Source organism: Phacochoerus africanus, chromosome 1 (genome assembly GCF_016906955.1).
Source record: "Phacochoerus africanus isolate WHEZ1 chromosome 1, ROS_Pafr_v1, whole genome shotgun sequence".
Classification (NCBI taxonomy): Eukaryota; Metazoa; Chordata; class Mammalia; order Artiodactyla; family Suidae; genus Phacochoerus; species Phacochoerus africanus.
In genome coordinates this window covers 160,155,437-160,173,983 of record NC_062544.1, presented here as the reverse complement: position 1 = coordinate 160,173,983, position 18,547 = coordinate 160,155,437, and the positions used below count along the sequence as shown (strand labels likewise).

Genomic DNA, 18,547 nt, shown 5'->3' with positions numbered 1-18,547 from the left:
CGTGTGGCTGTGGCTGTGGCATAGGCCAGCGGCTACAGCTCCGATTCCACCCCTAGCCTGGGAACCCCCATATGCCACGGGAGCGGCCCAAGAAATGGCAAAAAGACAAAAAAAAAAAAAGGTCAGATAAGTACTTCAGTGACAGTTTTGTCATTCCTAAAATAGTAAGGGAGAAGTTCCCATTGCGGCTCAGTGGTCAATGAACCCGATTAAGATCCCCCTCAGGTTCAATCCCTGGCCTCTCCCAGTGGGTTAAGGATCTGGTGTTGCCGTGAGCTATGGTGTAGGTCACAGACGTGGCTCAGATCTGGCATTGCTGTGGCTGTGGAATAGGCTAGCAGCTTTAGCTCCGACTGGACCCCTAGCCTGGGAACCTCCATGTGCCTTTGGTGCAGCCCTAAAAAGACAAAAGACAAAAATAAATAAAATAAAATAAAATAAAATAGTAAGGGATTGATGATCTTGTGAGTAGATAGGCAATCATCATACCTAATCATTGGAATAGCATTAGTAATACAATGCCATTCACCATTAAGTAATGTGTTTAGGAAATGTAGAAACCACAGCATAATATACCAGAATTACTGTGAGATTAGCAGAAAAAGAGTGGGTCACTATCAACATTCTGCTTCAGATGAAGACAAAGGTTTGCTGTACAAGAGACATTTGAAGTTGTGTTTTCTTATACAACATTTTCATATAGAAGCCAGTATTGCATGTTGGAAAAGTTCTCTCCAATAAAAGATAGAAGAGAGAATGTACTTTTTGCATGACAACACCAAATAACAATAAGCTCTAATATATTGCAGCAAAAGACCCATAGTACTTTGCCATTCCAGGAAGAAGACACATTCCCTCTATTATGTGTATAAAAACATAGAAAAGGATCTTGTCACACAAACCCTGGAATGGGACTTGGTGAGGAGTTGAAATAAGACTATAGCTTTGACTATGCTGTTTAGATTTTCTTTAAAATGTATTCAGCTGGAGTTCCTGTTGTGGCTCAGTGGTTAACGAATCTGACTAGGAACCATGAGGTTTCGGGTTTGATCCCTGGCCTTGCTCAGTGGCTTAAGGATCCAGTGTTGCTGTGAGCTGTGGTGTAGGCCGGGGGCTACAGCTCCAATTAGACCCCTAACCCGGGAGCCTCCATATGCCGTGGCACGGCCCTAAAAAAGACAAAAAAGTACATAAATAAAATGTATTCAACTAATATTACTAATAGGAATAAAAACTAATAGGAATAAAAACGAATAGGAATGTCTTTTCTTTTTTTTCTTTTTTTGGCCGCCCCTCAGCATATAGAGTTCCCTGACCAGGGATTAGATCCAAGCCACAATTGCAACCTGTGGCAACGCCAGATCCCTCTGTGCTGGGCTGGAGATCGAACCTGAGTACTGGCACTGCAGAGACACAGCCTATCCCATTGTGCCACAGTGGGAACTCCACAAATAGGAATTTCTCTTTTTTTCCTTTTTTATTCTTTTTAGGGCCACACCTGCAGCATATGGAAGTTCCCGGGCTAGGCGTCAAACCAGAGCTAACTGCTGGGCCTAAGCCACAGCCACAGCCCTACGGGATCCAATGAGCGGGGATGGAACCCACATTCTCATGGATACTAGTCAGGTTCCAAACCATTGAGCCACAAGGGGAACTCTCCACAAATGGAATTTCTAAAATCCAGCTATGAATTCTAGGGGGTACCAGAATGACCCTCACTGGAGCCAGTGCTAGGAGCACTGTTGGGGCCCAGAGCCCCTGACCTGGGCCTCAGAGTCTCAGATGAAGCAACAAAGGACTCACCATGCCCAGATGCCCAATGCTGAGAAAACTCCTGAGTCCCACTCAGCGATGTCCATCGTGGGCCTAGCTTCCTTACCCAAGTCCCCCCAGCTTTCCTCTCTGAATAGGAGGCAGAGGCAGCCATCTTGTACCCAGCCCAGAATCAGAGATTTATTTGCTAATCTGGGCCCCACAGCCAGTCAAGCAGTTCATGCTGATTGGTTAGGCAGTATTGATGACACCAAGAAAGCCCAGTGACTGGGCCTGATGACACACCCTGAGTCTTTGGACATCTTAAAAGAAAATAAGGCAGATTGAAAGCCAGAGGATCAGGTGTTCAGCAAGCCATATAGATATTATGCCATGAAAACACCCGGAACACCACTTTCAACAGATGAGACCCCTTTATAGGATGACGATGATGATGTTTAACATTCATTGAAAGCTGGCTACATGCCTGAGAACAGGGCTGACACTGTCCAGTGCAAAAGACAGATTATAAACAAAATAAGCAGTGAATAGGTAGTATTTACAAAGCATTTACTAAGTTCCAAGTATATTTTACCTACATGATCTCACAAGCCCCTTGCAGAGTAGTTGGCATTCTCCTCACTTTATGTATAAGGTAACTGAGGTTAGAGAAGATGAAATGATTGCTCATGATTATCCAGTTAGAAATGGCCTGGCCAGAAGAGGATATCAGGTATGTCTACACCAGGCCCCAGTGACTGCCTTTGTCTGAGGACAAGACTACATTCTCTTGGAAGGGGAGCACATGGTGAGGATTCCCAGGGCCGAGGATAATTATGAGCCCAGATGGGAAACTGCTGAGGTCAGAAAAGCAGCAGACACAGGGTGATACCAGCTAAGGACTGGTGCCCCTGCATTCAGAGCCCCAATACTGGTTATGCCATGAGTCCTGAGCCCTACCCTGTGTCCTGGCCAGCTTTCAGCTCATCCATCTGTCCCTTAAAACATGGAATGTCCACACTCACTATTCTGAAAGGAGCCCCCACCATTCCCTGACCATGGGGTATTCAAGAGTTACCAAAAGAATTCTCTAAGGCCAAAGCAGTTGTTTCCTGCAAGTTCCCCCCATCCCCTCACCAACTGTCCCACCCCACCCTCTGTCCAAACACCAGGAGCACAGCAGATGCTCTCATCACTTGGAACCATAGAGGTAGGTGCCTGTGACATCCATATTTGGCATCCACATTCACCCCATAGAAGCTCAGGAGGCCCCCACAATGCCATAGGTTGCACAAGTCAGTGCCCAGACCTAAGTCACTATCACAGTGGAATTTCCTGGCCTGAATCCAGGAGTACCAAATATCCAGCCATAAGAGCATATGTGGACCAGGAGTGCAGAGAAAACCCCTGAACGCTGGCCTTCATGACTTTGTTGTCAATAAGCAGGGACCTGACCTAAGCTCAAACCACCTGATACACCTCAACTGCTGAATGAAAACAAGCTCAGCGATCTTAAACTTTGCCATTAAACAGAATCTTTGTGGAAGTGCTCAAGGAGAATTTCTACACCCATGGTTCCAGGAATTCTTATCAGTGGTTCTGGGATGTGGCAAAGAATCTGAATTTTATAGTAATTGGCCGGAGAATGCCACTGTCTGCCAAGTCACACACCAGTAGCTTCAACATAATTCTGGGAGTTTCCACTGTGGCTCAGCAGAAATGAACCTGAGAATATCCATGAAGATGTGGGTTCTATTCCTGGGCCCACTCAGTGGGTTAAGGATCCAGTGTTGCCATGAGCCACAGCATAGGTTGCAGACGTGGCTCAGATTTGGCAGGGTTGTGGCTGTGGTATAGGCCTGCAGCCTGCAAGTCTGATTCGACTCCTAGTCTGGGAACTTCCATATGCTCCAGGTGTGTCCATTAAAACACAAAAACATAATTCTGTATAAACAAATGTTATATGGGCCTCGAAATGAGAGCACATAGTATGCTTTTGTAAAAAGGGACAAAATGAGGACAAGGATAGAAGGAAATGTTTCACTTCTTCTGAAATAAAATGAAAGTATGACTTATCCCAAAATCATATTGGATGTTCTCTCCCTTAATACTGGAGAAGGATCTGAGCCACACCTTCCCTTGGCCACCAGGGTCCACCATGCAGACTCAGCTTTAAAATGACACAGATCAGAAGTGCTGCATCATCTTACCTGAGCCTGAGGGATCCGACCAAGCTCGGCTACTTCCGGGCTCCTAGGCAAATTGGTTTATCCTTGGGCATGACGTTTTCATCATCAGTAAATTGTGCTACAACAGATACACCTCTCTGGTGTAGTGTAGGTCAAATTAGAAAAAGTAAACTCTTGGAGTTCCCGTCCTGGCGCAGCGGAAACGAATCCAGCTAGGAACCATGAAGTTGCAGGATTGATCCCTGGCCTCAGTCAGTGGGTTAAGGACCTGGCGTTGCCGTGAGTTGTGGTGTAGGTCGCAGACGCGGCTTGGATCCTGCGTTGCTGTGCCTGTGGCATAGGCCGGCGGCAACAGCTCCGATTCGACTCCTAGCCTGGGAACCTCCATATGCTGCGGGTTTGGCCCTAAAGGCCAAAAAAAAAAAAAGAAAGAAAGAAAGAAAAAGAAAATCTTAGTTCAGTTGATAGAAGTATAACAATGACCGTCCTCGTGCTAAACAGATACATATACATATATAAATGAGTTGATCGTGCAGAGGCTGCTACTAAAACACTCAGTTCTAACATTGCTCTCCCATTCAACACCGCTGAAGGGATCTGATAGTCATTAACAACTCAGGCAAACAGAGGCTTATGGATGGCATCCAAACACTCACCCCACTATTAGACTAAAAGAAGATAAAAGGTCATTTCCAGGGCGAGGTCTCAGGGGACGAGGGAACTACATCACAATGTCCTGGTGGCGGCATTCGTCCGTGGGACTTGATATTTAAGCGGTTTTCCGGTTAAGGTTTTCTGCATCTGAGGTCAACACCAGGAAAGCTTGACCCTGGAAGCCTAGGGCTAGAGAGGCACGTTTGCTCTGCCCCCTTGAGGCCTGTAATAGTATTTCTCTACAGTGCGACCCACCACAGCCAGAGCTACGGGGCAACTCAGTTAAACGCCATTTCCAGGGGCGGAGCCTCGAAGGGGGGCGGAGCTTGGCGTGAGGATGCTTTGCGACTCAGGTTTCCGCCTGGCGTCATTTACATCCTTGGCCCACTCTGGCGCAAACCAGTCCACGTGAGGAGCTGAACCAGTCCACACACATAAAGCCGATCTCAGCAGCTCCCCTAGAAGCCAGGACTGAGGGACTTTTGAAAGGCTCCCCAGAGCTCTGAAGACTCGTCCCTCAGTCCTGCGATCCAGCGCCCCACGGTCCTAGGCCCGCCTCAGCTGTCAAGCCGACCTGTCACTGCCTGCAGGACCGAGCCCTTCCGAGCCCCTCTGCCAGGCCCCGGGCCTGCAGCACCACTGAGATGGTTGGCAGCCGGCCCCGCAACCCAGCGCCGCCTATCCTGAGGACTGGTGCGGCCCACAGCCCGGAGGACCTGGCCTGCCAAGCGCCGACGAACCCAGGAGCCTGCGGACCCCGGGTTCGAGGCGGTGCCCGGCCTGGACAACCAGACAGGGCCCCTGGCTTCTGGCACACTCATCTCCGTGGTGTTCCTTGACGCCGGCTGTGCCCTGAACCTGACCCTGGACGACGTCGACGTGCTGCTAGAGCCCGAGCCCACGTCTGTGATGCAAGTATCTCTCGGGGATCACCTCCTCATGCTTGTCCCCGGAGCCCTCCTCGAACTCCTGGGAGGGCCAGCCCATTCGGCTCTTGCATTAGAACAAAGTGCTGTCCTGAGCTCTCCAGGGGAGGAGGACATCGACCTTGAGGAGGGATTCTTTTATGGATCTGTCCTAGAGATCGCTGCCCAGGAAGAGGTCTATGAGGAGGACTCAGGCGCCCAGTTCCTGCCAGCTGAGATGGATGCTGCAGCCAGCTCAGTTGCGGGGCTCTACGTCTCCCCTGGAAGGGCTTCTGATGGCGACGTGGTGGGCCTAGTTCCACAACCCCTCGCCCTGGGGTCCCAACCCTAGTCCTGAGAGACGCTCTCCTCACCATGACGCAGAGCTGGGCCTCTACTTTGCAGAGCCTTTCCCCGACTCAGCACTCCAACCTCTCCCCCCTTCTCTTTCTCGAGGTCTTCATGAGCGCCCCCAACGCCCTTATGGCCCTCGGCGAAAGGCCCAGAAATGCCTGTTCCAGGAATGAACTTCTTCCCACAATTCCTAGCTACCAGCTGGGGACCCGGACGGAGTTCTCTTTTCTGATAAGGGCTGTGGGTACACTGCCCACCTGATAAGAATCACAACGGACAGCTATGTTGTGGATGCAAGGCTGCACTGCAGAATTTTGCATCAATGTCTGACTAAAACCAGGAAGAAAGGTCACCTGGGCAAAGAAAGAGCCACTTGAATTATGGTGTCCTTTCATATAACCACACACACTGCTGCTTAGGTTTTCCATACCACCCCTCAACCCACCTTGGCTTCAGAACTAAGCTCCAAACTTTTCACTAAAAAGCCAAGCTTGGAGTACCTGTTATGGGACAATGGGATCAGGATTGGCTGTTTTTCTGCAGTGCCACGACATAGGTTGGATCCCTTGCCCCACCCAGTGGATTAAAGGATCTGGCGCTGCCACAGCATAGTTGCAACTGTGGCTGGAATCTGATCCCTGCCTCGGGAACTCCATATGCCTCCTGGTAGCCAAAATTAATTGATGAATGAATGAATGAATGAATTTAAAAAGCCATGCTTTCTTGGGCACCCTAACACTACTCCCTCCCCCCCCCCCTTCATAGAGTAGTTGCTAAATTTCTTTTGTTTCCCAAAAACAAAACCTTGTAAGGTTTTGGTCTTAGTGTCCCTGCTACTTTATGACAACCCTCTACCTATGTGAAACTTTTCTGGATGGCAACTTTAGCCCCTTTGGGGGGATCTAGCAAAGAGCTGTATGGGGACAACTGTTTGTTGGATACAAAACACAGAATGGGGAACAGTATTCATGTGCCCTCCACTTTTTGAGTGACTAGGTTAGCAAATGGATTAATGATATTACTAGGTTTATGGGGTTATTTTCCCTAAAGAAACAATAGTTTACCATTCTTTTCTCCTTATATGTTTTTAATATAATTATCTTGTCTTGAAAAAGTTGGTAATGCCAAAGATTCTGTGTTTTAGTCTTCTAAGATCCCAAATATATTTTGTACATTGTTACTGGCATATAGAGATAATTTGTTCTTATGTTGGCCTGGCATTCAGAAAAATTATTTAATTTCTGTAATCACTTCTCTGTAAATTCTCTTGCTTGACTTATAAAGATAATAAAATCTTGAAATAATGAGAGTATTGTCTCTCTTTTTTTTTTTAACAAACCTCTTACATCTTATTTTTCCTAAATCTTTTCTATTGGGTATGACTTCAAACCCAGAGTGAATGGTATGGTTAATAGGGTCAAGCCTGTCTTTTTTTTTTTTTTTAAGCATAGTTGATTTACAATAGTGTATTTGTTTCAGGTATACAACAGCATAATTCAATAGTTTTATGATTACATTCCATTTAAGTTATTAAAAATAATGGTATACTTTCTTCTGCTGTACAATATATCCTTGCTGCCTATCTATTTTATACATAGCAGTTTATACCTCTTAACCCTTTACGCTGTCTTGTCCCTCCCTCCTTCTCTCTCCCCACTGGCAACCACTACTTTCTTCTCATTATCTATGAGTCTGTTCTGTTGTATTAAATGCATTTTGTTTTATTTTTCTGGGTTCCACATTTAAATGACAACATAGAGAGTATGTCTTTCTCTGTACAACTTATTTCATTAAGCAGAGTACTCTCAAGATCCTTCCAGGTTGTTGCAAATGGAAGAACTTCATCCACTTTATGCCTGAGTAATATTCTCAAATCTCCTTCATGCATTCATCTGTAATGGTGAGATTACAGAGTGAATTAACCCAGTGACACTGGATGTAGACAACATGAATAACTTGAATCCCCACATATCTCTTAATTCTCTTACCCCCAAGAAGTGGACCACCACTCTCTATAAAAGATCGCACATCTTCTTTGCTCTAAGATGGTACAGAAGCATCTGCCTGGCAACCAACCTCAAGATTTACCCTCATCTCCTCTCTTTGCCATCAGGCCAGTAACTAAAGTTATGTATTATATACTATATACAATAAAGAATTAAAAAGTTCAGAGCGGTGGGTATGATACACTAGATATAGTACTTAAGGATGAAAAATATATCAGCTAGTAGGAGTGTGGAAGGGCCTAGAGGGACACTGTATAACTAAGGAATATGGGATGCACTGGACAGGCACCAGCATCATTGAGTTCAATGGGCCTGGCTTGGCTGGAGATGCCATTAAGGAGCTAGACTCCTTGGTAGCCTTGGGGATAATAGGATCTGAGAGACTTATAATACAAATGAACAATGGTCAGACCACTTATGACCAGAACAGAATTCTGATACAGACACTTTGCAACAGCCAGCCCAGAAATAAAATCATAACCTCTGACCCCAGGTTATCAGGACTTGGTCATCCCTACTTCCAAATAAGAATGAATTAAAGAAAGCCAAATATGCCACATTTAGGATAAAAAGTTCACAAACCAAATCAATTACCTAGGATACCCTGCTTCTAGTTAGACTGTCTCTAGCTGCCCTCTGCCAACAACTTTGCTTCAAACACACCTGAAGACCTCCCTTTTCCCACTATAAACCTTCCCCACCCCCCTTACCTGCCTATCAGTCTCTCAAATGCTGCTTCTCTTGCTATAGAGCAAGCTCTGAAAAAATAGCCTTTACTTGTTCTCCATTTAGTCAACTTAGTGTATTTCCAATATTCCTGGAGGTCCCAGTGAGGTATAGTCTCCACTGCACATGACCAGGGACCTCAGCCTTGGACCAGGTATGGTACCCCAGGAACACCTTGTGCCACAAACTACTCTCAGCTTATGGTGTCCACACCAATGTGTAAAGTCAACACCATGTATGAACTCTCTCATGGTACTGAGTTTCCTTAGCTATTTATTCTAAGTTTGGGACCAGGTTTTTGTTTTTTTTTGTTTTTTTTTTTGTCTTTTTGCCATTTTCTTGGGCTGCTCCCACGGCATATGGAGGTTCCCAGAATAGGGGTCAAATTGGAGCCGTAGCCGCTGCCCTACACCAGAGCCACAGCAACACGGGATCCCAGCCGTGTCTGCAACCTACACTGCAGCTCACGGCAACGCCTGATCCTTAACCCACTGAGCAAGGCCAGGGATGGAACCCGCAACCTCATGGTTCCTAATCGGATTTGCTAACCACTGAGCCACGACAGGAACTCCTGTTGTGTTTTTTTTTTTTTAACTGATTCCATTTTTTTTTTTTTTGTCATCACTAGGGACATCCAGACGTTCCTTTTTATGCCCTTTTCTTTTCTTTAGTGATTCCATTTTTTGCTGTGCTGATCAAAAGCCTTGTTCACCCCAGGAATGAGGACCATTGGGTAGAACACAGTATTATGTCCTATAAGCCTATTGTTGGAGCCAAGTTCAGAGTCTTGTGAGTTTGCAGTGCTCATCACACTGGCATCCATGTGGACACACTTGGCAGTGGGTTTTCAATAAGCCAGATGAGGCTCTCTTCTCATGATTTCCATTGCCTGATAGTTTGGCTTTGATCCAGAAAGAGTGTTCTCTCTGGTGTTAGGTAGTGTAGACTGGGGAGTCTGCCTTCAGAGAAGTCATGTTGGGGGCCTAAAACCCAAGTGCCCCAGCTCCACTTTTCACCAACCACTGCCAGCTCTTATGCAGTAATTTAAGTCTAAGCTTTCCGCCCTTTCAGTAAAGACACCTGCTTCTAACATGCCATCTTCTTACATGCATTTTCTCAATGAACTCCTCATTATTGTGCCTATCTCTCTAAAGGACATAACTTAACAATGAATGATTTGATTTGAATAAAATTTTTTATTTGAGAGACACTTTCCAAAAGAATTGAATAAGATTTCTGTTTCAATGGGCAGCACATTTTGATCTGGTATAAGTAAGCCTCCAAACTGAATTCTGAATCAAAACCTGCTTCATTAAAACATTCTCTGGGAGTTCCCTTCCTGGCTCAATGGTTAACGAATCCAACTAGGAACCATGAGGTTGCGGGTTCGATCCCTGGCCTTGCTCAGTGGATTAAGGATCTGGCATTGCCGTGAGCTGTGGTGTGGGTCGCAGAGGGGCTCGGATCTGGCGTTGCTGTGGCTCTGGTGTAGGTCAGCAGCAACAGCTCTGATTAGACCCCTAGCCTGGGAACCTCCATATGCCACAAGTGCGACCCTGGAAAAGACAAAAAAAAATTATCTGGCCAAAACTAATGACCAAGTTGAAAAAAACAACAATTAGACTTATTTCTCTATCCAATCCTCCAGTTGCCTCTCTATTCCAGATCTCCCTCTATCTCTTCTCCTGCCATCCTCTCTCCTTCTGAAATTCCATTGACTCTTCTTTCTAGTTCTACTTGTCTAGGTCCCTCCCTTTTTGCAGAATGCCAGCTGCCTCTGAAGATCCACCCCCATGCACCAGGTATTCAGACAACAAACTGTAGAGTTTAAATCTTGGACCTGAGCTGAATTAGGAGCTTTTTGTAAAAAAAATTTCTCTAAATTCAGATAAGACCATCAAATATTCATAGATTTTAGCATTCTTTTGGATACATAAGTGTCAGAATTATCTGATACATACCATTCAGGCATGTGTTGGTCAGAAACTGCAAATGCTAATTTCTGGATGGCAAAGCAGGTTGGACTGACCCAGAAAAGGATCTACAGGATCTCTTTAAGCATAATAAACCCAAGGGTCCAATAACAAGTCTGAAAAGTTGGACAGTATCCTAAAAACCATACTTGAATGATTTCCAATAAAAATCAATGCAACTACTACTCTTTCTATATTAAAGCCTACCACCTTTGCTTGGCTTTTTTTTTTTGGCTTAGTCATACCACACGGGTGATCACTATTTCCAATAACTCACAGATTTTCCTTATCTCCTATGTAACCCTTCAGCCCTATGACTGGAAACATACCTGCCTCCTCTGTGACAACACACCTTCAAATGTAACAGGTTAGAACTTTACACATCAAATTGTTATATTAGAAGCACACCAGAAGTACTGTTTCTTGAGGTTTCAGAGGACTTCTCTATTCATAACCAATTATGTCTGTTCTGAATATACCTTTGTAATCCCCACTATATTTGATACATACTCCAGGTGAAGATATTAACACCATATTAATACCATAACCCACTAAGCATTAGAAATTCCACTGATATAGAAAAATAATGGGAGAAGAACCTTCAGTTCAGATACATTATACTGAAACATTAACTTAACTTCTCCCAGTATCCCCCGAAGCCAAAGAAAGAGCTCAAACCTACAGTTGAATGCATTATATACAAAGATCTTCCCATCTTTACTACTGCCATTGTAACACTCTCACCCTGCAAGAAAAGAAACCAAACAGACAAGGATATAGATTTGCTCAAAGCCCTAAAGCCACCAACAAAATAGATATACCTCATTTCCTGATAGAAATTAACCCAAACACCATCCTATCATCAATTCCATCTGAAGCCACTTGCTTCACTCTAACCAATCTTTGCTCTGCCTTTCTACAGTGTACCTCTAGACCAAGACAGTCAATGCCTTTTTGCCTTCACCTGAAGAGGACAACAATATACCTGGACAGTCATGCCCTGGAGTACACTGGGCCCCCCTTCTATTTTTTTCCTCATCCGTGATCAAGACATAAAAGATCTAAATTTCCCTCTGACTCAGTTCTTAACACAATGTGTAAGATAATCTCTACTTTTTTCAAAGGATAAAGAAGCCTGTAAAAGGATTGCATTAACTTGCCCCAGCCTTAGCAAATGAGAGACATAAAATTCAGAAAATAATTTCTATATTTGCCAAAATGCAACCCATTCATTTAGAGCATGATCCATTTTAGGAGGGAGAAACATTATCTCTTGATAGACTAAAGACAACTCAAGCCTATACTTAACCTCTAACGAAAGACAATTGAAAGTACTTCTGGTTTAAAATGGCTATTGCAGGCAGTTGCAGTTGGTTACAAATATGTCTGTGAATGAAGCCTCTCTTTAGGAGCTTACTAAGCACTAAATTAGAGACCCTCTCCTGAGGATCCCAATGTGAAGAGGGCTTCTGTAACCTGAAGAAGGCTGTAGAACCATCTCTTTCTCTAAGCATATCCAAGTACTAAAAACTCTTGTGTCTAATTCTGCATAAGCCATGTGGACATGCCCTCAAGATTTTAACTCAACTTGATGAGAACCATCAAAAGTGCATTGTTCCTAGACGCACTTAAGATGCCCTTCAATAGGCAGACGGATAGTAAGATTGGGGATATATGCATGCAACTGAGTGTTATTCAGTTGCATGCATAAGAAAGAAACAAAGAGAGGGAGGGAGGGAGGGGAGAGCTACCAAGACATGAAAAGACATGAAGGAACCTTAAGTACATACTGCCTAGTGAATGAAGCTAGTATGGAAAGACCACATACTGTGTGAATCCAACTACGTAACATTGTGAAAGAGGCAAAACTATAGAGACAGTAGAAAGATCAGCTGTGTCAAATGTTCAGAGAGAGGGTGAGGAGTAGGTGGAGCATAGGGGATTTTAGGGTGGGGAAACTATTCTCTATGCTTTTATATGATTGGGTGACATTATGCACTTGTTAAAACCCATAGAACTATACAACACAGTGAAACTTCATGTAAACTATGGACTTCAGTTAATTAAATGTATCAATATCTATTAATCAACTGTAACAAACACCATTTTAATGCAAGATGTTAACAATAAGAGGCACTGTGTGGGAGAGGAGTGTGGTATCTACTCAATTTTCTATAGACATACAACTAGAAATAAATATATTACTTTTTAAAGATAAATAATAAAAATAATCCATTTGAGAAGTCAACTTCAGGGATTAGCATTATTTAAATAAGCAAATATTGAAAAACAGATTGAGGGAGTTCCCAGGAGGCCTAGCCATTAAGGATTTGGCATTGTCACTGTTCTGGCTCAGGTTCAATCCCTGGCCCAGGAACTTCCAAAACTGTGGACACAGCAAAAAAAAAAGTACATTTTGTTAGAGGAAATCTGTCAGAGGCAAGTTGCATACATCACTGAAATGGCCAGTTCAGTGTTTATCTACTACCCCAACATCTAAAAGCAAACAGCCAACCAAAACCATCACGTATTATACTCTCACCCTTGACCCTCTTGGAAAGGTTTGTTTTCCTTGATTTAGGGCAATAGCTGTCACTGCAAAACTTTCCATGCTTCTGCTGAACGAGTCCTAGCTTCCGTCACTTGATTTCATGGTTCCTCATTCAGTACAGACATGATAGTTCTGTGACATGACATTTATTTCTGAGCAATGGCCAGTATCATGTAAATAGGCAAACACTAGCAGAAATCCCAACAAAGTCTAGAATAGAAAAGGACATCACTTTCCCACTAGGATTTGACATTGTATTGGATATACCAGCCAACAAAATTAAACAAGAGAAAGAAATTAGATGTTTAAAATTTTCAAAGGAGGGAAAAAAAGACCATTTTCAGATCATATGATTGTTAACCTTAAAAATAACTGAAAAAATTTAAAATTCCATAAGAATCTGAATACAAAATTAATATACAAAAATCATTGGCTTTCACTCATAACAGAGGAGTTGAGGAGTTCCCACAGTGGCACTGTAGGTTAAGGATCCAGCACTGATTCTGCAGTGATTCAGCTGGCTGCTGAGGTGTGGGTTGGATCCCCTGCCCAGTACAGTGGATTAAGGATCTGTCATTGCTGCAGCTGTGGCATAGATCACTGCTGTGGCTTGGGTTCCATCCCTGGCCTGGGGAACTTAAATGTGCTGCAGGTACAGCAAAATAAAAACAAAACAAACAATTAAAAAAGGAGAAGCCAAAGTATTTGGTTTAAAAAAAAACTGCTATTTGGCTTCAGCTTCAGGCTTTAAAAGGTCAAATAACTACTTAATGACAGTTTTGTCATTCTTAAAATAGTGAGGGATTAATGATGTTATGGTCACATAGGCCATCATCATACCTAATAATCACAATATCATCAGTAATACAATGCCATTCACCCCCAGGTAATGTATTCAGGAAGTGGAGAAAGCACAGCATGATATACTAGAATTACCAGAAGTACTTTGAGATAAGCAGAAAGAGAGTGGGCCCCTACTGTCATTCTACTTCAGACAAAGATAGAGGCATTGCTGTATAAGAGATTTTTTTAAGTTGCCTTTTCTTATACACCGTCTTTATATAGAAGCCAGTATTGCATGTTGGAAAAAGTCTCTCCAATAAAAGATAGAAGAGATAATGTATTTCGTGCATGACAACACCAAATAACAATAAGTTCTAACATACTGCAGACAAAGACCCACAGTACTTTGCCATTTCAGGAAGAAAACAAATTCCATGTGTTATATGTGTAAATGTATAGAAAAGGACCTTTGCACATCAACCCTGGATTGGGAATCGGTGAAAAGTTGAAATGAGACTACAGCTTTAACTATGCTGTTCAGGTTTTCTTAAAAATATATTCAGCTACCATTACTAATGGGAATAACAACAAATGGGAATTTCTAAAGCCCATTACAGGGGGTTATACATTCTAGGAGGTACCAGAATGGCCCTCCTTGGAGCCAGTGCTAGGAGCACTGTTGGGGCCCAGAGCCTCTGACCTGGGCCTCAGAGTCTCAAATGAAGCAATTTTAAAGGACTCACCATGCCCAGATGCCCAATGCTGAGAAAACTCCTGAGTCCCACTTAGCGATGTCCATCGTGGGCCTAGCTTCCTTACCCAAGTCCCCCCAGCTTTCCTCTCTGAACAGTAGGCTTCAGCAGCCATCTTGTACCCAGCCCAGAATCAGAGATTTATTTGCTAATCTGGGCCCCACAGCCGGTCAAGCAGTTCATGCTGATTGGTTAGGCAGTATTGATGACACCAAGAAAGCCCAGTGACTGGGCCTGATGATACACCCTGAGTCTTTGGGTGTCTTGGAGTAAAGAAAAATAAGGCAGAATGAAAGATAGCTGATCTATTGCTCAGAAAGCCATTCCTGAATTATATAGGTGCTATGCCATGAAAACACCAGAAAGAGTGCTCTCTAACAGGTTAGACCTCTTTTTAGGAATGATGATGACAATGGTGATGTTGAAATTGTTCACCATTTACTGAATGGCAGCCACACACCAGGAACTACTCAAGATGCTCAGAAGTGGGCTGACACTGTCAAGTGGGAAAAACAGATACAAACATAATAAACAATGGGAGTTCCCGTCATGGCTCAGTGGTAATGAACCCTACTAGTACCATGAGGATGTGAGTTCCACCCCTGGACCAGCTCAGTGGGTTAAGGATCTGGTGTTGCCATGAGCTGTGGTATAGGCTGCAGATGTGGCTGAAATCTGGCATTCCTGAGGCTGTAGCATAGGTTGGCAGCTGCAGCTCCGATTCAACCCCTAGCCTGGGAACTTCCATATGCTGCAGGTGTGGCTCTAATAACAAAACAAACCAAACAAAACCCCCAAAAAGCCATAATAAACAAAGAATAGCTACTATCTACTAAGCACTTACTATAGTCCAAGAAAATTTTACATGCATTATCTCACAACCCCCCCTGCACATAAATGGCATACTCCCACTTTATATGTAAAGAAACTGAGGTTAGAGAAGGTGGAATGACTTGTCTATAATCACCCAACTAGAAAAGGGCTGACTAGGCCCCAGTAACTGACTTTGTCTCAGGGCAGGACCATATTCCCTTGAAGGGGAGCATATGGTGAGGATTCCCACAGCCCAGAACAATGATGAGCCCAGAGGTGAAACTGCTGAGTTCAGGAGAGCAACAGACATGAGGTGGCAACAGCCAAGGACTGGCGCCTCCAAATTCAGACCCCCAATACTGGTTATGCCAAGAACCCCAAGCCCCTGTGTGCTGGCCAGTTTTTGGCTTATTTATCTGTACTTACCAACCTCTCAAGTCCACACTCACCCTCCTGAATGGAGCCCCCATTATTTCACAAGCATGGAATATTCAAGGGTCTCCAACAGAGTTCTTGAGGAGCAGTTGTTTCCTACAAGCTCCCATTCATCCCTTCTCCCATCTCCCACCCCACCTCTGTCCAAACAACAGGACATGAGATGTGTATCTGTTGTAGCCCAATTTGCAGGTGATAAAAATGTCATGCCGAAGAAGGAACCAATTTATTCAGAAGCCCAGAAGTAGGAGAGCTGGAGTTCCCAGGGCTGATTCCACTACCTGGGAAGATAGAGGTAGGTGCAAGTGCATGTCCACATTCAAGTTGTGGGCAGGGTCCCCCAAGGCAGTGTAGAGCCTGAGCATATTTGTCCAGCAAGCACCCATACCTAAGTCACCAACTCAGGGTAACTACTTGTCCCTTATCCAGGAACACCAGAAATCCAGTCATAAGAATGGATGCTGACCACTACGGAGAACAGTATGGAGGTTCTTTAACGAACTAAATATAGAACTACAATATGACCCAGCAAGCCCACTCTTGGGCATATGTAGGGAGAAAATGATACTTTGAAAAGATACATCCACCCTAGTGTTCACTGTAGCACTATTTACAATAGCCAAGACCTGGAAGCAACCTAAATACCCACCAGCAGAGGATTGGATAAAAAATATGTGGTACATATATACAATGGAATATTACTCAGCCACAAAGAAGCATGAGATAATGCATTTGCAACAACATGAATGGACCTAGAAATTATCATACTAAGAGAAGTAAGTCAAACAGAGAAAGCTATATATCATATGAGAGCACTAATATGTGGAATCAAATAGAAATGATACAACGGAATGCGCAAACAGGAGTTCCTACTGTGGCCCAACAGTATGGGTGGTGTCTCTGTAACGGCACTGATGTGGGTTCAATCCCTGGCCCAGCACAGTGGGTTAAGGATCCAGTGTTGCCACAGCTGTGGTTGCAGCTCCTGCTCAGATTCAATCCCTGGCCGGGGAACTCCATATGCCTCCAGCTGCAGCCAAAACAGAATACAAAAAAATTTTACAAAACAGAAACAGGAGATCCCGTCGTGGTGCAGTGCAAACAAATTTGACTAGGAACTGTGAGGTTGTGGGTTCGATCCCTGGCCTTGCTCACTGGGTTAAGGATCTGGCATTGCCATGAGCTGTGGTGTAGGTCGCAGAATAGGCTCGGATCTGGTGTTGCTGTGGCTGAGGTGTAGGCCAACAGCTGTAGGCCAGCAGCTGTGGCTCCCATTGCACCTCTAGCCTGGGAACCTCCATATGCCCAAGCACGGTCCTAAAAAGAAAAAACCAACCCGGCCCACCTCACCTATCAAGCCTACCTGTCACATCCGACCCCCCCCAACCACCCTCTGCCAGGCCCGGAGGGGCGCCACCAGGTGATTGATGGGCATACGGCCACACAATCCCAGCCACTACCCTTCGGACTGGTGGTGGTGACCAGAGCCCGGAGGACCCGGCCCTGCCAAGCGGCGCCGACCCGGCGAGCCCTCGGGACCCGAGTCCGAGTCCGAGTCCGAGTCCGAGTCCGAGGCGTCGCCGCGGCTGCACCAAGAAGCGGAGCCCGCGGCCTGCGCCGCCGCGGCCGCGCTCCCCTCCGTGGTGGGCCTGGCGGCCGGCTGTGCCCTGTACCTGGCCCTGGGCGACGTCGACCTGCTGCTGGAGCCCGAGCCCACGGCCGCGCGGCAAGTGTCTGTCGGCGATCGCCTCCTGGTGCTGGTCCCCGAGGCCCTCCTGGGCTCGGGCGCTGAAGGCGCCTGGGGCCCAGGCCTGCCACCGGGCGCTTTCCTGAGCGCCCCGGGGGAGGCCCTGGCCCTGGGGGAGGGATTCTTCTGCGTGGCTGTCCCAGAGGTCGTCATCCAAGCAGAGGCCCAGGAGGTGGAGGACGCGGCCGCCCAGTTCCAGGCCAGGCGCCTGCCCTGCATGAAGCGTCTGGCTGGGTCCCTGGGCCTTGGAGCCCCGCGGCTGCCGCCCCCCCATCCCCCGCTGCCGGCCTCGCCGCCTGGGTGTCCGGCCCCAGCGATGTCTGCGATGTCTCCGACGACGACCTCGTGGACGCCGAGGATGAGGACCCACAGGGCTTCAACCCGGAGCCCTGGCCCCACGCTGTCCACCCTAGTCCCCAGAGGCGCTCTCCTCACCACCACTCCAAGCTGGACTTGCACCTTCTGGCCCCCTTGCGTGATGTCTCTGAGGACGACCACGAGGCACCGCTCCAGTGTCTCCCCGCATCTCCTTGTCCAGGTCCCCAGGGGCGCCCCCCACGCCCTCAGGGTCCTCTGCGCAAGGCCAGGAGACGCCTGATCCTGGACTGAACTGCCTCCTGCCTCGCCGCCTCCGCCTCCCACCCCCCCTCCCCCCGCCACTCCTGGCCTGCCACCAGCCTGGGGACCTGCTCCGAGTCTCCCCGATACCCTCTGTGTGTGTACATGGCTCACCGGACAGGCGTCACACAGGACCGATGGGTTCGGGATGCACGGCTGCCGTACGCAAGTGTGCCTCGGTGGCTGCCTCAAACGGGGAAGGACGATCACCTGGGCAAAGAAGAGCCTCTCCAATTCCAGTGGCCTTTCAGATATCCAGACTGCTGCTTCGGTTTTCTCTTGGGAGGTC

General features: G+C 46.0%; 1 protein-coding gene across 1 annotated transcript; it reads left to right on the top strand.

Moving 5' to 3' along the window:
- Positions 1–5,875: 5,875 nt before the first annotated feature.
- Positions 5,876–18,249, top strand: LOC125110698 (proline-rich protein 23B-like). Its single transcript, XM_047752170.1, has 3 exons — positions 5,876–6,098; positions 17,379–17,874; positions 17,955–18,249. The coding sequence occupies exons 1-3, from the start codon at positions 5,876–5,878 to the stop codon at positions 18,247–18,249; spliced, it is 1,014 nt and encodes a 337-aa protein (XP_047608126.1).
- The last annotated feature ends 298 nt before the right edge of the window (positions 18,250–18,547 follow it).